Source organism: Bicyclus anynana, chromosome 3 (genome assembly GCF_947172395.1).
Source record: "Bicyclus anynana chromosome 3, ilBicAnyn1.1, whole genome shotgun sequence".
Taxonomy (NCBI): domain Eukaryota; kingdom Metazoa; phylum Arthropoda; class Insecta; order Lepidoptera; family Nymphalidae; genus Bicyclus; species Bicyclus anynana.
Genome location: NC_069085.1, coordinates 5,509,615 through 5,532,603, shown reverse-complemented (window position 1 = coordinate 5,532,603; position 22,989 = coordinate 5,509,615). Strand labels below are relative to the sequence as shown.

Below are 22,989 nucleotides of genomic sequence, written 5' to 3'. Positions count from 1 at the left end.
TACAAACTGCGTGCGTGCAACCCATAAAAAAAAACAAAAGTCACGCGTCTCCTTGACATTTGCATATAAAAACATATAAAAACAATTACTTAAATTAATATAATAATCAATAAAAAATACTCCATCTTATTTCTTTAGTTTTTAAAATATTTAGAAACAATTAACGCTATTTTTCTTGAATAATATTGAAAATTATTGATGCGACGGTTCGTATCGTACTGACAAGAGAACGTATTCGTTTTTGAATTTCATATTCGTACCGTCATGTTCCGTACGCTCCATCTGTATATTATTGATTAATCTGTGTTAAATACAAAACACTTTAATGAGAAAATCAATTGTATGGAATTTTATATTATAATAATGTAAGACAGAATTTAAAATGTTTCATTTTAGTAAACATAATATATTGTATAATTTTATATCGAGTGCTTAATTATTATCGATAAAACAGCCCTAGCTCAATTTAGAGACCAAACATGGTTACCGGAAGCCTCAAAAATAATTACTTGTCACATATCCTCTATTATCTATGTATCTAAGGGTTGTATACTCTTTGGTATTCCTGGAAAATGGAACGCCATTTTTATTTTTATCTATATTAATAGATGAGGCGCGAGTTTCAATTGTATGTCAATGTAGCGAATTTAATTCTAATTTCTTAAATATTTCTTTAGAGCGATTATTATAGACGATTACTTAAATGCAGGAGGCGAAGAATGTTATTTTTCAAATGCGTTTTCCGCAAAAGCTTTGGTATTTGCTCAACTTGGGCACAGACGCGATTTTATGGGGTGGCACAGGTCGAACAATTTTGTTGAACTACAGAATCCTGCAGAACTATTTACAATGCAACCATTCAATCTTTAAGACTACTCACATTTCTAGTTTCATTAGACAGTTAAACTTATATGGTTTTCGCAAAGTGACTTCTCATCTCCAGGATCCATTGTGTAATTCTAGTAATCCATACATGCATGAGTTTATACATGACAATTTTCAATACGGAAGACCAGAATTGTTGAACAAAATAACCAGAAAAGCCTTGACAATGAAAAAAGGTTTTAGACAAAAGGTAGGTCAACTTTTATCTTACTTTTTACCTGATTGCCAAGGTTGGGTTATGTAAATATCATGTTAGTATTTCACTAATCACTTTACGCGTTTGTGGCTTGTGCCACACACTTGGGCGCTTCTAGACTAGCCAACACATATTTTGATGCCTCCTTTCCTTGTAGCGTTCTACGCGGAAACATGTAAGTAGGTACCCAAGTAGTAGACACTAGGTTGTTATTGTTTCATAATCAAGTTTGTTGGCGCTTATTGTACTAACTCAAGCTTTTCTAATAAAACTACAAAATCTTACAAAAATGTCTGAGGTACCTAAGTACCTAGCTAAAGATATATCTCAAGATAAAGCCTAAAGGTCAAGCTCTTCAAAGAACCCAAATACCAAATAGGTAGGTACATTAAGTATAATATATTTTTTGTTCTTGTTAAAATGATTCCCTGAATGTACAATTCTAAATGTTGTTTGTTGTTAGGTTGCAATAATATTTTACTTCTTTAGGGGAGTACTTATCCCAGAAACTTACAAATGTATGCCTAGCAGGCAATTTGCATGGTCACATACATACACTACTCTATTTCAGATGGACTATGATCACATGACTTGCATGTCTCCTTTGCAAAAGGCAAGGCGGGCATTGCATTTAGCATTACAAAAGGCAGCCCAGGATTTATATGACTCATCAAACACAAACTATACTATTTGTGATGGTAAGTTTATGACACACTATGACATATTGATCCTAAAAACCATATCATATAACATGTTAATTCCATGAAGATTTAAAAGCATGGCAAAAAAGGTTTTCAAATTAATGTGAATTCCTACTTCTTGCAAATTACATTTATTTTAGATAGTTTCATCAATTGCATTCAACTTGTTAAAAAATTTAAAAAAATCACAATATTTTTAAAAATTTATAACAAAGCTTATTAATATTAAAAAAATCATCCCTCCCAATGCAGAGATTTTGAGAGCCAAAGTAATCATCAGTCATGGGCCATGGGCTCCAAAGTAAGGAACCTCCTCACAATATGTGCATCTCAAGGATTATTTATCATTTCAGATGTTCGTGATAGCAGTTTTGTGGTTAAAAATGATGTAGAACTTGATTGGCCAAAAACTGAAAATATAGATGAAGAAAATGTCACTGAAAATGAATTAACACAACCAGGTTCAATCCTTAATCTTTCCTACATACATTATTTTCATTATTTCCTTTTCCTAATCCTATCACTGTTACTTTTGTTACTTTCCACTCTGTACAGATCCTCTCACTGTTGTAAAAGATGAAAATACCATTGCTGAATATGGGTAAGTGAGAATTGTTGTCAATGTCTGCCTATTTTAATAGCCCAGGATACTTATAGGAGTGATATGAACCCACCATACTGCTCCAATGGGAGTTGGTGGGTTTACAGCGATGTTTGATTCTTTCACAATCAATATTAGATGTTAATGACAATGAGCTGTGATAGCCCAGTGGATATGACCTCTGACTCCGATTCCAGAGGGTGTAGGTTCGAATCCAGTCCAGGGCAAGCACCTCCAACTTTTCAGTTGTGTGCATTTTCAGAAATTAAATATCAAACAGTGAAGGTAAACATCATGAGGAAACCTACATACCCGAGTATTCTCTGTGTGTGTGAAGTCTGCCGATCCACATTGGGCCAGTGTGGTGGACTATTGGCCTAACCAGTCTCATTCTCTCAAGGATAGTCGAGCTCAGCAGTGAGCCTAATAACACAAGTAAACACGATTTTTGAGTCTGAGTTCTGTGGTGCTGATTTAGATTAATAATGTCTAACTTAACAATAAAAAAATACTTTTATTTGATAAAGTTTGCTTTTGTAGCAACCAGAACGCAATTTCTAATTTTAAGAAAATCTTATTTTTTTAATTCAGTAGAATACAAAGGCAAGAAAAAGAACTTTAATTTATATGTTAATCACCTTTATTTACAAAGAACAATAAAGATAAATCTCCAAATACATAAAAAGAATCAGTAAGAAACTTTAGAAATGAATATTTTTTGTTTTTCTTCTGTGTGAGTAGGAACCTTCTCGTATTAGACTCCAAATGTAGTCACCCATCATATTCTCATTATATTGTCCTTGATAACGTTGTTCAAAGTTTATCATATCTTGGTGAAAGCGTTCTCCTTGCTCTTCTGAGTATGCCCCTAAGTTATCTTTAAACTGGTCTAAGTGAGCATGTAGCATATGTACTTTAAGGGACATTCTGCATCCCATGAGTTTGAAATTCTCAAGCATATTAGAAATGAGCTCTTTATAATTTGCAGCTTTTTTATTGCCAAGAAAGCCATGGATCACTGCTTTAAGGCTGAGCCACGCTTGTTTTTCGTGAGCGTTCAGTAGCTCTGGGAATTTTTCACTGGCCATTATTTTCTTAATTTGTGGACCGACGAAAATACCAGCTTTAACTTTAGCCTCTGAAAGTTTAGGGAAAAAACTCTTTAAGTATTCAAAAGCTGGAGAATCTTGACGAAGAGCCTTCACAAATTGCTTCATGAGGCCTAATTTAATATGCAATGGAGGCATCAAAATATGATCGGCCTTCACAATCGGTTCATTCTTGACATTATGTTTTCCTATCTGGAACTCGATCCGTTCTGGCCATAACTGCTGCTTGTAGTGAAGTGTGTCAGCTCTACTGTCCCATAAGCAAAGATAGCATGGATATTTAGTGTATCCGCCTTGCATACCCACCAGAAAACCTACCATCTTGAAATCCCCTATAACTGGCCAAGCATACTCTTCATACTTTAAAGTTTGAAGCACCATTTTAACGCTTTCGTAATTTTCTTTGAGCATTGCAGAATGAGCCAAAGGTAGTGATGGAAATTTATTTCCATTGTGAAGGAGGACTGCTTTTAAACTTTTTGTAGAGCTGTCGATGAAAAGACGCCACTCAGAAGAAACACAAGGGATTCCGATCGCATCAAATAAACCTTTCACGTCATTGCAATAACACAGTCCGTCTTTCTTTGTAAAAAATCCAGAAAATATTTCATGACGCTTTCTTTGATCACTTATATTAACATCCTGCTTGAGCAAATTCCACTGTTTTAGCCGTGAAGCTAATATTTCTGCTTTAATTTTAGGTAGGTTTAAGTCTCTTACTAAATCATTAAACTCTTCTGAATTAATAAGATGTGGTTCAACAGACACTGATTTGATTAAGAATTCGCTGCCTTCGCTACTACTACAATCTTGTGATAGCGGGAGCTCTTCCTTCAAATTGGAACGAGAAGGCACAGGAAAATGTTCACTGTGGGGTACCGGAGCGGTTGTTGATGGCAATTCTGGGTACTGAATCTTTTTGGCATTTTTGCCAGCCCGACGCTTACGTGGATTGACAAGACAAAAGTAGCAATCACTGATGTGATTAGTGGGCTCCCTCCATATTCTTGGTACTGCAAACTTCATACTTTTTTTTTCTCCTCGATACCAAGCTGAAAAAAAATAACATACATATAAACGTATATACATATACACACAGGTTATAACATATCGTACTTTTCTTGCGATTAGTATCCTTGAAAGTTATGATGTACTCTCTTACCTTCTAATGTGTTTTTGCAGTAACTACATGAGAATTTAGGTGCCCATATTTTATCTTGACTTCGAATGGGAAGATTAAAATAAGCTTCATAAGCTTCACAGAGTTTTACATTTGACGACAAACTGAATTTCATAGCTCTTACTTTAATGAATTCGCCGCAAATATAACAAAAAGAGTTAACGTCATTTTTACACTTTTTGGAAGCCATTTTAGATTTCGCGCCACACAAATAACGTCGTTTCTTGGTAATGCTCACGCGCATACTACCGAGACTACCTGCCGGTCCCCGCTTCACACCTGTAACCCCCCACCAACTCCGTCTCTAGCGTGTTAAAACCCTTGCACCTCAAACTGTCTGCCAAAATATTAAAATATTTATTTTTCATCGTAAATTGTACAAAAGCAAACTTTATTTGCAATGAACGAAGTTTCTGGTTACTTTTAGTTGTAAAAAATCAGAAAATATTAATTTAATAACAAACCCAAAAAAATTTTTTTTTTTTGTTGACTTGTGTAATCAGTTGATAATGATGATGATGATGATGATGATGATGATGATGATGATGATGATGATGATGATGATGACGATGATGATGATGATGATGATGATGATGATGATGAATGACAATGACAGGGAGCAACATAATAACATGCTCATCGCTCTCCTATGCACAAGAGTGTAGCACCACTAACCCAACTCCTAGCTGAGAATTTTTACTGAAGACTTCCAAGAAGCTTGCAAGCTTATTCCATACCTTAAACCCAGATATTTAGGTCTCAAGCCATATTATAAGTTAACCACTAATAAGCTGGTTGACAATTATTATATTATGTATACTGTAGAAATAGTATAGAAAATAGAATACTTCTAAAAATTAATGAAAATTATTAAAGGACTGTATCTCAAGATAATCTTACAAGTTTTATGGATGAAGCATGTCCACAAAATAATAATTTTCCCCAACAATTTTTGAGTATGCCAGATCTTGATGAACCAAATGAGGAAACATCTGGTGTGGAATTGTTAGCAGAATTTAATATTGGTAGTGAAATAGATCAAGGTATTATAATAAAGTCAAGCGAAAAAGATACAGAATGCAATTCATTGAACTGTGTCTTGCCTTCTGTAAGCAATGAACATAATATGGATGATATTTCTATGTTGGAGGTAAATTATATTTTTATATTATGAAATATAAATTATTTTTGATATAATACATGAAAGTTATTAAAGTTGGTTTGTTTTTAATTACAGAAAAATAATGAGGACATGAATCACTATAACAGTGAATGGGACCAAATGTTTAATGATATGATGTCTAATAAAAGTGGTAGCCAAGAAGGAGTCTCCAATTTACGTGAACTTTATTCACAAATCTCTCAAACTATAGATTTGCTGAATTCTTGATTAAATTGGCTGATTAAAAGTTTTCTTGCATAGAAATAAAGTAACCCTTTTGTATTCTCTGCCATGTATTAATAAGTATAGTTAATATAAAAAATATTAATTTGTTTCATTTATTTCTTCTGTTTTTTCTTCTCAGCTTCTTCTTCTTTCTCTTTTTCTATTACTGACACATATGAATTGATTGTGTCCAAGTCTAGCATTTGCATGGGTTGATTGCGTCTCATAACTGCTATTTCTAAGTTTTTCTGGCCAGATTGAACCACTTCCAGTAAGGCACAAATTGCAAGCTGTAAAAATTAATTTTTAAAATGAGGCTATTATGATAAAATACCTATTTAAATATGACAGAATTCAAAACAGATATCACAGGAGTTATGGCCAATTAAAAGCATTTTCTACAATAGCTTATGTATCAGAATATAGCCACTCTGGCTATTTTCTGATACATAAGCTAAGGGGCAAGTAAAACTACAAGAATTGAGCGTTGTTGCTTTTTCAGCTTTCAGTTTTACAATCATTAAATATTTAATTTTATGATTTTATGAGCAAATTATGAAATGATATCTTTACTTTTTCTTCTATTTTTTTGGGATATGTCAATTAACTCTTTGATTGATACTGTATATTGACTAATCATTCAATAAAATAATTTACCTTTACTGCACCATTTTCTGAGGCAACCTCTTCTGCAGTGTAATTCTTTTCCAAAAACTCTCGTACAGTTTTTGCTGACCTACCAGTAGCATTGGCGGTCCATTCATAGTAAATGCCAGATGGTTCAGTTTGGAACAAGTGTGGAATTCCATCATAGTCAAATCCTCCAATGAGACAAGATATGCCAAATGGACGTCTTCCATTACTTTGGGTGTATTTTTGTTTGAGGCTTGCAATATATCTAGTGATATATTCTAGTGTAACAGGATCTTCTACTGTAAGCTTATGAGATTGACACTCGATTTGGGCGCGGTTTATGAGAATACGTGCGTCTGCAGTCAAGCCGGCAAAGGCCATCACAACGTGATCATCCAACAGGCAAATTTTTCTTACAGTCCGTTCTTCTTGGAGCTTTGCCACTGACTTCTTTTCCACTCCCAACACAACAACATCTTTACCTCTAACACCGACCTATAATTTAATAGTTCTAATATGTTAAAAAGCTTAATACAACTGGAAATTAACAGAATTTACAAAGACTTACCGCGGTCGACCCTTTACGGACGGCTTCTTGCGCGTACTCTACTTGTAATAAATGGCCGTCAGGTGAAAAAACAGTAATAGCTCTATCGTATCTGGCTGACATTTTTGTATTTTGAATGGATAGTTTACTTTCTTTAAATTTGCTTAGTAATTATCACGAATACCGCAAATCCGAACCAAAACCAAAGCGATCAAACATAGACAGTTAACCACAGATTATTATATTCATATTCAACATGACGAGCAGTTTCATTTGTCAAAAGCAAACTCAGACAAAAAATTCAAATATTTACTACGGTCCATAGATACCATAAAATCATGTATTTACAGTCAATGTCGTTCACTCGCTTATATTCAATAATTATTCCTAGCCAAGTATCTATTAATCTGTGTTCCTAGCACTGCTTCGTTTATTCAAATGGTGAAATAAAAGGGTGAAATATTGTTTTGATACGATTATTATTTCAATATTTTGTTCATCAAGCCTATCCTAAGTAAACTATACGGTCAACTTGATAGTGTGTGGCTAGCGTAAACTATCGTTGTCAGCTTTGTGTTTGTGCCCAATATACCAAAATTCCTTAAAATTCCGATAAGAGTATTAGTATTCTGTGCCAAAAACCTTTGTACATAAAAAATTTGCAATGTCAACTGAATTGTCATTTTATCAAAATGTCAAAATCATTTGTCAACATGGCGGCTGCGGTGAGTGAATTTGAGCCGTGGTTGATTGATAAATTAAAATCATTAAAAACTGACGAAGGCGTATTTGGATCATATATATCCGGTATTCTAGAAAGCGAAGAATCTATTGATGAGAAGAAAGATGCTTTAGAAGGCATACTATCTGAGATTGTGGTATGTCTTTTACATAGATAAAGTTTGTGGTTAGAATATTTTATTTTCTGAATAAAATAAAATCTCTAATTACTTACAGGAGAGAGATATATCAGCTCACGTTGATGAAATAATAGATAAGTGGGAGCTCTGTAAACCTAAAGAGGAAATTCGAAAATCTATACAAGATGTAGATATTCAATTGAATAAGTTGTTAGAATCTCAATCATTAGCGACTACTAGTCGACGGGAGTATACTGACGAAGAAAAAAAAATAAGAGAAGTAATATTATCTCAGTATAGTGAGCTCTCTGATAACGAGGTAAGAATAAATGAATTGTTTACTTTAGTAATTAACTGGTAAAATTATTAAGTAATGATCATGGTAAATATTGTAATTATCAGCCTATTTTAACGGCCTACTACAGGGCCAGGCCAACCTCCTTATAGGAGATAGTATATGGAGTTTGAACCCACCATGCTGATCCAATGCGGGCTGAGGGTGATAATGTTAAATTTGTTAACAACCACTATCAGATGTTAATGATAGACAGACAGTTTAACATGCTCTCTGAGCACAGTATGTAACACTACCGACTTTGTCCTAAAAAATTTAACTGAAAATTTGTTTGAAGAAAAACAATCTCAGTATCTTATATAGCCTGACCTGGGATTGAACCCAGAATCTCATGATTCTGAACCACTGGATCAATGCTGCAGATCAAGGCAGCAGGCAGAGAACTGAAATAATGTGCAGATTATGAACATGATCTTTCAAATTATTTCAGGAAAATCAAGATAAAGAAGAGGTATCAGAATGTCAAGATTTAATAAAAAATACAAATGCACTAGACGTAGCTGCAGCAGCCCGTGAGCGTAGAGAACAGGGCCGACTGGAGGCCCAACGCAAGAAAGAGAAAGATAAGGAAGACAGGTAAAGATGTATTTCAATAAATAATTTAAATATTGTTCTCCCAATTGAATTTATGGCCATGTCAACCTCATGTTTATATTACCCATGCAGGTGCAGTGATGTGCATTTCATAGACCCATAAATGCTGTGCATACCATTGAGTCTCATTTTATGCTGAATTGCTGAAGGAATTTTGCCTACCTTAGTTAACAACCTTGTGCATGCCACTGCACAAGTGCATGTGGAAGCACGTGCACTCTCTATTCTCTCTTTTGCAATCTGATGATGCCAGACCAATATGACTTATGCAAGTCAATTCTGTAACTGAACCAGATTGTTACGGTACAATGTGGCCATGAGGAAGTTAATGAGTCTGTTTTTATAAACCTTAAATTTCTTCAAAGTAGAACAGTAGTGATTAGGTGCACTTTACTTTGAAGATAACATTGTTTATAAATATGGGGGATCATATTTTAATATTAAATTTTTGTTGCCAAATTTTCACTATCATATTTTTTATATTCCAGAGAAAAGCAAAAAGCATTAAAAGAAGAGAAAAAAGAGAAGCGTAAAACACAAAAGGGAGAAAGAAAGAGGTAGCACTCTTAAATCTGGAAGCCAAATAAGCTAGCTTTGAGCTTGCATTTATTATAATCTAAATTGTCCATAAAAGTAGTCCTAACTACATTATATTGGTCTTGAATTTTGGAGATATTTTATTTAAATTTTAAATTTATTTTCAGTATAAAGTAGCACAATATTCTTATACTGTAGCATGTACTTGTATATGTAAAATAATTTAATGACAAATAAAAACCATCTCCAAGATTTTATTGTAATAAAATAATTTTAAATGTATTTAACATATTAAGTGATAGTTATTTGTATCTGTAAACATTGTATTGCTTTAAACAAATGTTATGGAAAAATTTTGTTGTAAACAATGCAGATGATGTTGTGTTAGTGTCAGTTTATTGCATTTTAATTCAAATAAAACCCCTGTATTATTATAATATAATAAAAATGTATTGAAACAGTATTGTTGTATAAATATTTTGATTAAAATAAACATCACAGCTCTTTAAACTTTCTATTCCTATTATACCATTATTATATACAAAGTTGACTTATAATTTATGCTTTAGAAGCAATTGTCGATTTATATGCCACAAATTATTAATCAAAAAGACATTTTTTACAAAAAAAATCAATAAAAATAACATGAAAAATGTATTTCATTGTATAACAAGGTAATATTAAGATTTAAGATCCAAACTGACAATATTGTAGATAAACGATAAATCCTAATAGCATTATTCTGAAATTTTAACTTTTCTCTTTATTTTCAGAACTGATGTTGTCATTACTCATGTCTGCATCTGTAATTACAAAATTATGGGCACCCCCTGCAAAGATGTTTGTAATATTGGTGGGGTTTTCGAGTAATACCCTAGTGGGTAGATATACAAAATTTTCTTTAATATCTGTACCAGTATTGGCATGCTCATTCCAGCCCCAAGCCCAAAGAGTATTATCATCTGCTAAACAGAGCGTGTGTTCTGAGCCTATTGCTATGTCTTCAACTCTCCTATTGTCTGGAAACAAAGAGTAATAAATTCATTATTGTGTTAGTTTGAAAATTTTCTATTTTAAGTATTTCAAAATATATACTTATACACCCCACGATTTCACCAGCATAGTTCATGTTCCTGTAAGGGGATAAAATATAGCCTATTTCAAAATCAGATAAGTAGATCCAAAGATTACCCCCTACAACACTAAAAACTTTACCTCTATAATATCAGTTTAGATTACTGTAGTTTCTGAGGAAGTTAAAAAAAAATTACTTGTCAAAAGTAAAAAAACATTATTACCTGGTAAGGTCACATGAAATATCTTGCCAGAGTGATGGTTTATATTTCCTAGTTGTCCACAGTTATTTTTTCCCCATGTCAACAGAGTACCATCCTCTAGCCAAAGTAGAAAATGAGTCCAACCGCTGATTAGTTTTTTTACATTTTGTTTTACGTCTATATCAATTTTCTCTGGCTTGAAAATATGTTTGTACTTATCAGACATTAGTAACAGTTGTTGATGTCTGTTGTCACCCCACACATATAGTGCTTTCTCACCATTACACCAAGCCACTGTATGGTTCTGTCCGCATGCTATGTGTGATATATTGGTTAACGAGGGTATTTTTTGAAATCTATCACTTTGCAGTACATCATGGCCTAAACCCAGTTGGCCGTGCCTCCCACAACCTGTTACCCAAACCTCACCTTTGGAATTTATAATTGCTGTATGCCTTAACCCCATAGATACAGAGCATGCATTGACATGTAACCTTGTAGGATTCACTTCTTCTGGGAAGTGATTTTTTGGTAAACCAAGTTGGCCATGACTGTTAGAACCCCACACAAATAAAAAGTGATCATCTGTAACACCACAGCTAAAGTCCCAACCGCATGCCACTGTGGTGAAATTGATACCACTCAAAGACCAAACTCTCTGAAATATTTGCGATTCATTTTCATAACCCAATTGTTTCCTAGAATTCCATCCACAGGAAAACAGTTTTCCTTCTGCATCTAAAAGCAATGAATGGCCACCGCCGCAAGCAAGTTGTTTCAGAGAACAGTCACATTCTGTTGACACTTTAATGGGTTTTTCCACTTGTTCACTAATCAAATTAACACCAAGCTGGCCATGTGAGTTAGCACCCTGAAATGAACATTACTTTAAGTCGTAAATAAATAAGAAAAATTTAATCTTTAGGCAGTATGTTAGATGGTTCTTATAACACTGTTTCATTGTTTATTACCCAACACCACATTATAGTTATTGCTTCCAACAACTGGGAGAATTTCAAGTCAGATGCTACTTGAAAAAATTAATAATGTTAAGTTAAGTAATTTTTCAATTACATAAATGAACGCTTATAAATTACTAGTAAGTTAATAACAAATAACAATTTTAAATTCGTTGATTTTTCCACATTCTTTTCGACATTGAAATTATGAAATACCTAAATAAATCAATGTCATTGTCAATGTCAAATGGATTTTTTAATGTTTTGTGCATTGGCTCTGAGTTCTTGTCGTTTCTTTATGATACTTGTACTTGTACTTCTTTTTTTTTGTAATTACAGGTGATTATATTTTTATGTTTAGAGCGAGCGATATTACAAATTAAACCGCGCCAGTTGTACGAAGTCCGTATATAGAAGAGAGAATGGTGTTTATACCTAATTCGATCCACCTGACGACAGCTCGAAGTCTTGTGTCGAAGAAATTTTAGACAAAATCACTTGATTGTTTAGAAAAGTAAAGATTGGGTCACACCACAAAGCCTGACCCTTCCTTAATATTTAAATACACCGCAATGCACGGACTCTTAAATAAAACTGAATAAAACATGTCTGCAAGGCGAAATGAATTTTTCACGCGGACTGGCCCTCGGAAGGCTCACGTTCCTTTTAATTTCATGGTTGCCACTATTTGTAATGAGCAAAAGAAATCTTGTTGATCAATTTTTTTTTATATTTTCCACGTGTATTAAGGGCACGCAGACGCGCGTGGTCACACTATAAGTTTTGCGTATTTAAAAAAACTGCATGTTCTAACTAACCAAATTATCATGTTTATTGCTTTTCAAAATACTCTCCTGTACATTTTAAACATTTTTTCATGAGATTGAACCATTATTTAAAACAGGAGGACACAGATCTGAAGGCATGGTTTCGACGTGCTGATTAAACCCTTCCGCTTTATTTATTTATATCAGTGTTATTTAAATATTATTGTTATTTAAATATTATTATATTTTTATAACTTTTAAATGAGAATGATTCCGTAATAAAGATTTATGTGAAACCACAGAATAAAAATGACCCAGAATGAGTCCTGACAAGCAGCGTAGTGAAGTCGATGAAACCCATTTAAAAAAATCCGACATCCGCATAAACAAACAATTTATAATTTGTATTTTACACGAATAGAATACTTACAATTTTTTTATAATTTGTATTTCAAAATTTAACACTGACAGCAATTACGCAAATGAATACAATGATAAATAAAAAAATACTCTATATTTTTCTTTAGTTATTGTGAACAATTTTTAAAATATTTAAAAAGATAAGACGCTATTTTTCTTGAATAACATTGGAAGTTACTGATGTAACGCTTCGTGTCGTACTGACTATAGAATGTATTCGTTTTTGAATTTTGTATTTGGAGCGGCTACGACACCGTAGTGTTCCGTGTGCTCTATCTGCCTAACTTTAACTTTTTACACAACGCTCTCAAAAGGAATATTTTTTAGTATTTTACCACATATAAAATTGATGCTTCTGTCAATGCTAACTGGTCACAGCAAGATCTTATAATAAAGCCTATAGCCTCGATTGGGTTAGTCCGTGCCTTAGATAAATGGACTATCCAACACAAAAATAAATTCGAACCAGTATTTCCTGAGACTATCGCGTTCAACCAAACATACAATCATCATCTTTTATCGTTTAAGTATACATGTTACAATTGGCAACCCTATTTCTAGTGCAATTTAAACGGTCAATGCCCGCTCTACATCTCTACAGCTTTTATTCCGCTGCGGTTTTTCAAAAGGTAAACTAAGATGCCTCTGGCTGAGGTCGTTGCACGGCCAGAAAGTGGCATAGGAAATGAGGTGAAGTGGGAGTGTTTAATGGTTGAGGTAAATTAAAACGACGCTGGCTCAATTTTTTATAATTCCTCGAAATAGGGTTGGTGACAAAAATGTTTCTTATTTTTGTATTATTTTGAAACTAGCGGACGCCCGCGACTTTGTCCGCGTGAAACCCGTACTATCCTACCCTACTCCCACTCTACAGCTATCCTACCATACAGGGGATGATGATTAGAAAAACTGTCTGGTAAACTTAGCTCAGCGGCATTTGCCGTGAGAAAAATAAGACAGTTTACTGATGTTGATACAGCTAGGCTTGTTTATTTTGCGTACTTTCACAGCGTAATGTCTTACGGTATTTTATTGTGGGGCAAGGCTGCCGATATACAATCTATATTTGTTCTTCAAAAAAGAGCAATTCGAGCAATATATCAATTAAAATCACGCGAGTCCCTTCGTCAAAAGTTTAAAGAAATAGGTATACTAACAGTAGCCTGTCAATATATATATAACAGTATAGTATATGTAAGACAAAATATTAATTTGTACAAACGAAAAGGAGATTTAAACCCACGTCTTACTAGACACGGGCATAAGTTAGTTATTTCTGCATATCGTCTCCAAAGAGTAAAAAAATCTTTTGTAGGTTTGGGTGTACTCTTCTATAATAAGATCCCCAAGACTGTGATGGACCTGCCAATGCATGGCTTTAAGCAATGTGTTAAAAAACATCTACTTAGTCGAGGGTACTACAACATTGATGAGTTCCTTAATGATAAAGATGCTTGGAGGTCGTTGGATCAGCTTCCACCTTCACACAGAAAGTAAAACTATAAAAAATGTAAACAGTAATTGTTATTAATTGTAAATTATAATACTGTATGACTTTTTCAAAAGAGCAACTGTTGAGTTTCTTGCCGGTATCTTCTCAGCAGAACCTGCCTTCCGAACCGGTGGTAGAATCTTTACAAATAGTCAACTGACGTGTCAAAAGTGCTTGTAAACTGAGCCTACTTGAAATAAATGATTTTTGATTTTGATTTTGATTTTGATGAGTAAGGACTCAACCCTACCTCTACGACCCTACCACGCGACGGAAGGTTAAAAAATGGAGTAACTTCTCCCGTTTTCCCAACATTTCCCTTCACCGCTCTGCTCCTATTGATCATAGCGTGATGAAAAGTATACTTATAACCTGCCCAGAAGTATGAAGAATAATTTTACCAAGTTTCGTTAAAATCCGTCGAGTAGTTTTTGTTTCTATAACGAACATACAGACAGACAGACTGACAGACGGACAGAAAGACAGACAGACAGACAAAAATTTTACTGATTGCATTTCTGGCATCAGTATTGATCACTAATCACCCCTGATAGTTATTTAGGAATTATATTTCATGTACAGAATTGACCTGTCTACAGATTTATTATAAGTATAGATTATAACTGTAACTTGTTAACAAAATCGTTCTCATATAGTATTACCTATATACATGTTTTGCATTGATTGCTTGATTGTGTGTTGGTCGCGATTTGCCTGACATTATGCCGATCGCGACTAACACAGTTCGATCAGTTTTATCGGACGTCAAGCCGTTAGCGCTGCAGGCATGTGAGCTTACCGGATCGTCAGTGGCTGACATTATAAAAAAAAGGTGAATGGAGCAGTTACCGATAATATTTTCCCTAAATTCCATTTATTTTATAATTGATTACATTATTAACTTAGGAAAAAAAATCATTATCACGATTCCTTAAAACGTGATTTGCATTTTTCCCGCGAAGATAAAGAGTTTTCCCCCTAAAATGTAAATTTCGGTTCTCTCCGGAATTAAAAGTTCACGCTTGATTGTATTTCCACGGCGAAACGTGAGCCGAATTCTAAAAAAATCGCTAGATGTAGGCTGTAATGAAATTTTGGATTTGCGAACCATGAAAACATTTTTATCTTTGTTCTGCTCATTTTGCTCTTCTATGATGTTTATATATATATATGCATGATTGCTCATTAAATTCTTTTACTTATATTAATTTTGCCGATTTACACTAAATTTCCTTTTTGCCTAAACATTGCCTGCCTTTAAACAATTTAAAAATAAAGCTTTATTAACTTTATATTTCAAGTTTCTATTTTCTGTTATCAATTTGTAAAAGATACATACCTACACAATAAAACTTGTATATGTACCTACCTATATTTTAAAGACAGCAAGAATACAGGCAGAACTATGAACCAAAAATATTTTGTAGGTATTGCGTTTAATGGGTGTTTATATTTCACAATAAAAAATCCTAGCCATTTTCAGAAAATTAATTTAGTCTATGCTTAAGGAACACATAAAACATATCTCAAAATATAAACAGCGATAATAAATTTTTGTTTTACTGTTACGCAGGTACCTACGTAGATATTTAAACCAAATTGATGTACTTATAATACGCACACCTAATCCACGAAAACCATTACGCGATTAGGTATACGAGACTGGAAATCTCATTTCCGTTTCGAGAAAAGTGGACCACGAGATGGTTTCGTTTACAATTTCTACGTGTGCTGTACGTAGAATGGCTGTTTCGTGTTTATTGTCAAAGCTTTTTAGACACAAAACGTTAGTAGGTAACTTATAGAGAATAGCAAATTAAATCAATTGTTTCCTATTCGTGAAAATACCTAGAAGCACTTTGCGGGACAATGAAGCAGGTATTTTATTTTTAATTTGGACACCAACGTGCAGTATAATGACTATAATGTGCTACAGTAAAATAAAGCATAAGATGCCTATGACAATTTTAACCGCAATTCTTACAAATCGTCATTTGATACAAACTTAACATTACATTAGGCTGAATGTTATTCTGTATAATATTAAAGGCATTTAAACAACAAAATTATTATTTTCACCCTATTTTTGGCGCTTCGATTCTCTTTCTACGATCGCGAATGACATTTGCAATCGACAGGTCACGTGATCAAGATCTGTCATTCCCATACATGAGGCATTTAGTTTCAAAATGCGCTATAATGAGTTTTGGTAAACTTTTGGTAGATTAAAAAAACTGTCTATGGCCCAGAATACTCACAAATATAACAGACCGCCACACAAACTTATTGTATTTTAGGTGTGGCAACACTCTGGAATCATTTTTATTATTATAAAAGCAAAGATGGCGACAAAAGTTACGGTTTTATTTTTATTTTAGCGGATTTTGATGCGAATATTTGATTTTGGCGGCATTTGCAACTCACGTGTTCTATTTTAGCGGATTTTGATTCCAACAATTATAAACACCTGGATGGCATTATCCAACAAGTTGGGAACTGGTTTAGTTGAACATTACTGCATTACGTAGGTTGAAAAAATGGCTATCAAAATAATCAATCTTTTATTGGTAAAAAACTGGACACATATGGAACACTGAAATTAAAAATTATTCTAAACATTTGTGGTAACTTCCTCAAAACCGTCTTCGCATAAATTTTCTTCGGGCTCGAGTAAATAATCAAAGCTGTCTAAGTTTAAAGCAAGTATTCTTTCTTCGATTTCGTTATAGTAATTTAGACTAGGTAAATCCTTCCATTCTGTCCCAAAGTGTTTTGTAAGTAGTCTTGTAACATCATCTACTTTAGCTTTCTTTGGCACAATCATATTTGGTTGTATTATATTAGGCTTAATCATTGCAATTTTCTTATTCTTTTTTGTGATGATTCCCTTAGTATTAATTTCACTTTTATAATTAACTTCCCCCTGAACCATAATATTTTCTGTCTTGGTCCTAGTTATGAAAAACCTTTTGGACTTCATGAAAGGGAAATGCCATGCTGTAGTTGGTTTTATAACCATTTCGCAACTTTTTTTCCAGTTATAAACAGGTATACGGGATAAGTCCCAAACTGTGGCATTTTCTTTAAGAACATCAACATATTCTTCTGGAGAAGTCATAACTTCTTTTGTCCTCAAAACTTTCTCAATCTTTGCAAAGACACGGTCGGGTGGTATAAAGGAGTGACCTACTATAGGAAATATGATTTCCACCTTTTTTACGTGTCTTGGCGCTTCACTGTTCAGCCATCTTCCTAACATAGAAATCATACCTGTATTTTTATTTTGGCCGGAACAACCATCACATACAACACGTAAAACTTTGATTTGACTACCGAAGGTCGACTTTTGCAGATAATGGTACAACGCACTAACTATTTCGTTACTTCCCTTGTTGTGGGTCACCTCCGTCCAATAATATGAATGAACATTTTCTTTGTTCAGTTTAGCTTTGGAGCCCCCTTCAACGATGGTAAAATTATAAAAACTAAACTGCCGGCTGTAATATGCAGATTGGTCGGGTAGTTTTGGTAGTGCTTGATTTTTCTGGCAGTCAAAAGTAATAGTTTTAATATTTTCCTGGTTTTCCCGCAGTATTTGATAAAAAGCTTTATATTTCAATTTATGTATCTTTTTTCAATTATTAATTCCTTTTTAATATTAGGATCAGTAGCACATTTTATCTTTTCTTGTAGAGAAATACAAGTAGAACACACGTCAGTTCTAGGATTTCCAAAGCCAATATTGTACTTAGAATTAAAAATATTTCTAAAAAAGCTTTGTTTTACTTTTAGGTCATCTTGCCGTTCAGAATTATACATTCGCCACATCTTCTTTATATTCAGCTCCGACGAAAGGTAAATCCTTTTTGTTTTGGAGCGGCAATAGTGGCTCTCTTGACCCTTGAATTTTTCAATGAACCATTCTACAGATAGTCTTTTACCCTCGTATGCTTGAGACCTACGATCACCTCCTCTATTTTCCTTTGGATGACGGCCTCCAGAATTGTAAAATCTATTCATTATACCTTTTACACGGTCTTTTTTGACTAGTAAGGCATTTAAAAATGTATTTTGGCAAACTGGTATCATTTGGCCCTGTTGATTAATAATATGATATTTCGTAGCAATATTTCTGTTGCAATTTAGATTTTTCTTTGCTGCTTTTTTCACAGTACAATATTTCAAAATAAAATTGTCCTGATCAATTTTAGTTGTGCACATGTAAAATTGTCTGTGAAATCTTCTTATCTCCTGGCACGATAATATTTTACATCTAAATGCTTTTTGGTTGTGTGTGCATTGTGGAAATTTTGGAAGTCCTTTACTTTCATACCTAAAACATTTAAACAAACGGAATGCAAGAGTAGGTTAATTATAAAAATTTGAAAAATCTACGACCGACAAAAAGGTATTGCCAAATTAATCACATCACACTAATATTATAAATGTGAAAGTTTGTGTAAAAAGTATGTGTGTAAATGTGTATTTGTTCCTCCTTTGCGCTGCGGCTACTGAAGCGATTTGGCTGAAATATGGAAAGAAAATAGACGTTACTCTGGATTAACACATACGTTACTTTTCATGCCGGAAAAGTCCATGGTTCCCGCGTGATTTGTCAAAAACTGCATTCCACGCAGACGAAGTCGCAGGCAACCGCTAGTCTAATATATAAAATTCTCATGTCACAATGTTTGTTCCCATACTCCTCCGAAACGGCTTGGCTGATTCTTATGAAAATTTTTATGCATATTCAGTAAATCTTAGAATCGGCTACTATCTATTTTTCAAACCCCTAAGTCCTAGGGGTAAGGTAGGGGTAGGGAATGAGTCAAAGGGAAGTTTGACCGGTTTTAGTATTAACTAAAATTTGATTGTTCATGTAAATATAACACAGGACACCCTTCTGAAATAAAATTAGCAGATGGCACTTATCGCTTTCTGTGTCATATTATTTTTGTGTATAAAAGTCAGTTGTTTTTTTATATACATAAATAATATTTTATAAGTTATCTTAATGTAACTAACCAATGGGCCTTTGTTGCCATAAATAAAGAAATTATTATTATTATTATTATAAATATAATATACATGCCTACCTGAATAAATAACACAATATACATACCTACTACATAAATGATAAAAAAGTTAAACCAAATATATTTTAACATCAAATTAGGTGCTTACAAGCGAAGTTTGGAGGTATTTATCATCATCGTATATATCACAGCAGCACCGTATTTTTTTCATTTGAAAATAAAATACGATGATGACCTGTGGACGAACTGTAACTTCAAACAATTGCTTAGGTCATGCATAACACCATTCAAGTCATTCAACAAGTACATTTTAAGATGGATTTCAATTACCGTTTTTTCTGTGCTTCTGCTCGTTTCCACGTAAATTTATTGCTCGACTTTTTCCGAGAATGTTTGGGATCGCATTTTTCCACATTTTGAAGTAATTCATCCATTTTTTCCAGTAAAAACTAATAAAAATCCGGGAAGATCTCTTAATTTTTATTCCTAAAACGCCATACTGTTTATCCTACCACGTGACACAAATACTGTGATGTGATTGGCCGTTCTAGTTTTAGCGTGATTTGAAACATACTAACGCAGCTTTAGAGGGTTTTGAAATAAAATCGAAATTTCGAAGGCAATTTTTACAGTGTTTAGCGGATTTAGATGTAAACTCAATGCATAAACTGATAAAAAGTTAATCCCGCTTTAATATTATAACCAAAACGTAGTTTTCATCGAATTGCGTTTTAGCGGCTTTTGAAACTATACGACTCACATTGTTCTAGTTTTCCAAGCGTTTGCGATCGTAGAAAGAGGATAAACGTGCCACTTGGCTACAGGGGCTGGCCTCCCTTCTTATAGGAGAGGGGATATGGAGCTAAGACCCACCATGCTGCTCCAATGTGGGTTGGCGGGCACCGGGACCGAGGCACGGGGGTGACCACCACTAACCTGACAAACTCAAACTTTTGTAGTAATTCTAATCCGAATGAAAGGTCAGTTCGATCTCAAAGCCATCATAATCGTCAACTCTTATCCAGATGGTTGAAGCATCAGGCACTACAATAGTGCTTATTTAGGCATTGTGGGATACTTATGGCATAATTAAAAAAAAAAATTCTCAAAGAACGTGAAATCATGTATGGCACAATTAAAAAAAAAAACTTTTTTTTCAAAGAACGCTTAAATACGTGTTGAAAGGGGTATGACAGTTTATAAAACCCATTTCAGATTTTATGCGCAATCAAACGGAAATGAACCGCACCATGGCACCAAAGTAAATTCCCTTAGAGAATCGAATGTGCGATTTATCATTAGGTAATACGATTTAATAGTAAAAAGTATTATACAGATCGTGCGGATTAACTTGACACCTGTTTCGAAAGATATTTGGAAATGGAGCTTCGACCCACCACGCTGCTACGTGGGATGCGGGATGGTGATAATGTTAAATTCAATAACAATCCTGGAACAGCCGTGTTTCGAAGGCAACTTTTATTTTTTACACTATTAAGTGTTTTTCTTTGACAAGTTAGCTCTTGACTGAAATCTCAACTGATGTTAAGTGATGATGTAAGACCAAGACTGAGGCCTTTATACCATAGTACCTTTATACCATATACTATACCGTACTACCGTACCATATACTATACCTTTGACAGTTTCTACCCGACTACCCGACATCGTACCGGAACATTAAATCGCATAGCGGCACGACTTTGCCAGTAGGGTAACTAGCCACGAAGCCTCCCACCAGACCAAACCCGAGCTAATTTATAAATTATAAAATCCTAAACTGACCCGAGCTGGGAATCAAACCCAGAACTACTCTGTTCAGAACCAAATTACTACCAACTGTGCCAGAGAGATGAACTTAATACTATGTTTTATATCGCCTATAAAGTATTCATCATAATTATCAACCCATGTTCGGCTCACTGCTGAGCTCTAGTCTCAGAATGAGAGAGGTTATGCCAATAGTCCACCACGCTGGCCCAATGAGGATTGGCAGACTTCACACACGCAGAGAGTTAAGAAAATTCTCTGGTATGCAGGTTTCCTCATGATGTTTTTCCTTCACCGATTGAGACACATGATATCTAATTTCTTAAAATGCACACAACTAAAAAGTTGGAGGTGCAAGCCCCGGGCTGGATTCGAACCCACATCCTCCGGAATCGGAGGCAGAGGTCATATCCACTGGGCTATCACGGCTCTATGATTATTTTTTTATTTATTATTATTTGAAGGCCCAAAGTCACTCAGCGGGCGATGGACCGAGCTATGCTTGGAGTTTTTCTGCGTGATCGAATCAGAAATGAGAAGATCCACAGACGAACCAAAGTCACTGACATAGCTCTGCGAGTGGCGAAGCTGAAGTGGCAATGGGCAGGCCACATAGTTCGAAGAGCCGATGGACGATGGGGTCCCAAGGTGCTAGAATGGCGATGCACCGGTAAGCGCAATGTTGGTCGACACCTCGCTAGGTGGACCGAGGACATCAAGCGGGTCCGCTGGATGCTGGGGGCTCGAGACCGTTGTGCTTGAGCCGTGGACGTCCATCGGCTGATAATGATTAAATGATGAATATCGTCTAGGTTAAATCACTTAAAGTTTTAGCTCTATGGTCTCCAGAGTTTCTAGTGTACTAATTATATTCTAAGCGAGCCACTGTTCTCGTTTTATGTAAATTACGCTTAAGACTCTTATCTTACTGTGCCCTCTCGGTGATCCAGTAATTACTGTCGTAGGCTCTGGTAATTGTCTCGAGATTCGGCCTTTATTTTTTAAAGAACTGTATTCTTTTCTTTGTTTTGTTCTAATAGTGGGGCTTTTTGAATCACAAATTGCTATCAAAAGTAATGTTTTATTATCACGGTCTGTCAAGAGTGCAGTCCGCAATAGATCTGCTTGGAAACAATTCGTTTCGAACCTATGCACTACCAGGTGTTTAGGACACAAAGAAGAAAAATGTCTTATATAGTTTCTAATGCAATCGTTAGTAAAACTATTTGCTTTTTAACAATTTCTGTACGCTATGTTAGCTGCCTCGTTGGTTGTAATGGTTAGCCTATGTGGGCTCGTATCCTGGGTTGTGCTATAAATTCTTTACCTTACCCGGGGAAGTTGGTTGCGCTGGCATTACACCCCCGTGCCTCGGAGGTCGACAGTCGCGGTCATTATCAGTAACATCCACTGAGTAGTACCTACTCTAAAATAAAAAAAAAAAATACGTAACGATTTTTTTGGGCCCTCGCATTTAATTAATTCGCCACTGTCCTCAGATGGCAGTTACGCCAATGACAGAGATTGGACATTTCAATTGTGGGTCAAAAGCAGTGGCGTTCACTTCATAAATTAAAAAATACGCTGCCTACCCTGCAGATTCAGTAATAACATGTATTGAAGAATTTCCATTTTGTGAAATATTCACTTAATATAGAGCCTACTCTAGTTAAATATCCTGTG

At 34.6% G+C, this 22,989-nt stretch overlaps 4 protein-coding genes across 4 annotated transcripts; 2 read left to right on the top strand and 2 right to left on the bottom strand.

Moving 5' to 3' along the window:
- The first annotated feature begins 549 nt into the window (after nucleotides 1-549).
- Nucleotides 550-6,244, top strand: LOC112047511 (heat shock factor protein 2-like). The gene is made up of 4 exons (XM_052891148.1): nucleotides 550-1,075; nucleotides 1,653-1,834; nucleotides 5,549-5,822; nucleotides 5,910-6,244. The coding sequence occupies exons 1-4, from the start codon at nucleotides 704-706 to the stop codon at nucleotides 6,060-6,062; spliced, it is 981 nt and encodes a 326-aa protein (XP_052747108.1). The 5' UTR covers nucleotides 550-703; the 3' UTR covers nucleotides 6,063-6,244.
- LOC112047509 (proteasome subunit alpha type-7-1) lies at nucleotides 6,110-7,487 on the bottom strand. The gene is made up of 3 exons (XM_024084647.2): nucleotides 7,261-7,487; nucleotides 6,717-7,187; nucleotides 6,110-6,349 (listed from the first exon to the last, which is right to left on the bottom strand). The coding sequence occupies exons 1-3, from the start codon at nucleotides 7,360-7,362 to the stop codon at nucleotides 6,173-6,175; spliced, it is 750 nt and encodes a 249-aa protein (XP_023940415.2). The 5' UTR covers nucleotides 7,363-7,487; the 3' UTR covers nucleotides 6,110-6,172.
- Nucleotides 7,488-7,936: 449 nt separating this feature from the next.
- Nucleotides 7,937-10,046, top strand: LOC112047510 (coiled-coil domain-containing protein 43). Its single transcript, XM_024084649.2, has 4 exons — nucleotides 7,937-8,117; nucleotides 8,197-8,418; nucleotides 8,885-9,030; nucleotides 9,537-10,046. The coding sequence occupies exons 1-4, from the start codon at nucleotides 7,953-7,955 to the stop codon at nucleotides 9,607-9,609; spliced, it is 606 nt and encodes a 201-aa protein (XP_023940417.2). The 5' UTR covers nucleotides 7,937-7,952; the 3' UTR covers nucleotides 9,610-10,046.
- A 178-nt stretch (nucleotides 10,047-10,224) lies between these two features.
- On the bottom strand, nucleotides 10,225-12,036 carry LOC112047508 (probable E3 ubiquitin-protein ligase HERC3). The gene is made up of 3 exons (XM_024084646.2): nucleotides 11,834-12,036; nucleotides 10,884-11,733; nucleotides 10,225-10,604 (listed from the first exon to the last, which is right to left on the bottom strand). Exons 1-3 carry the CDS (start codon nucleotides 11,843-11,845, stop codon nucleotides 10,336-10,338), a joined length of 1,131 nt encoding a protein of 376 aa, XP_023940414.2. The 5' UTR covers nucleotides 11,846-12,036; the 3' UTR covers nucleotides 10,225-10,335.
- Between the last annotated feature and the right edge of the window lie 10,953 nt (nucleotides 12,037-22,989).

What these genes read in the sequence shown, in the direction of transcription:
- LOC112047511 (XM_052891148.1), top strand. Translation starts at nt 704, where the DNA reads ATGCAGGAGGCGAAGAATGTTATTTTTCAAATGCGTTTTCCGCAAAAG. An exon ending in AAAACCATATCATATAACAT is followed by an intron (nt 1,835 to 5,548) that starts GTTAATTCCATG and finishes AAATTATTAAAG; the next exon opens with GACTGTATCTCAAGATAATC. An exon ending in ATGATATTTCTATGTTGGAG is followed by an intron (nt 5,823 to 5,909) that starts GTAAATTATATT and finishes TTTTAATTACAG; the next exon opens with AAAAATAATGAGGACATGAA.
- LOC112047509 (XM_024084647.2), bottom strand. Translation starts at nt 7,362, where the DNA reads ATGTCAGCCAGATACGATAGAGCTATTACTGTTTTTTCACCTGACGGC. An exon ending in TCCGTAAAGGGTCGACCGCG is followed by an intron (nt 7,188 to 7,260) that starts GTAAGTCTTTGT and finishes ATTAAATTATAG; the next exon opens with GTCGGTGTTAGAGGTAAAGA. An exon ending in CAGAAAATGGTGCAGTAAAG is followed by an intron (nt 6,350 to 6,716) that starts GTAAATTATTTT and finishes TAATTTTTACAG; the next exon opens with CTTGCAATTTGTGCCTTACT.
- LOC112047510 (XM_024084649.2), top strand. Translation starts at nt 7,953, where the DNA reads ATGGCGGCTGCGGTGAGTGAATTTGAGCCGTGGTTGATTGATAAATTA. An exon ending in GTGAGCTCTCTGATAACGAG is followed by an intron (nt 8,419 to 8,884) that starts GTAAGAATAAAT and finishes AAATTATTTCAG; the next exon opens with GAAAATCAAGATAAAGAAGA. An exon ending in GAGAAAGATAAGGAAGACAG is followed by an intron (nt 9,031 to 9,536) that starts GTAAAGATGTAT and finishes TTTATATTCCAG; the next exon opens with AGAAAAGCAAAAAGCATTAA.
- LOC112047508 (XM_024084646.2), bottom strand. An exon ending in ATTTCATGTGACCTTACCAG is followed by an intron (nt 10,605 to 10,883) that starts GTAATAATGTTT and finishes CTTTGTTTCCAG; the next exon opens with ACAATAGGAGAGTTGAAGAC.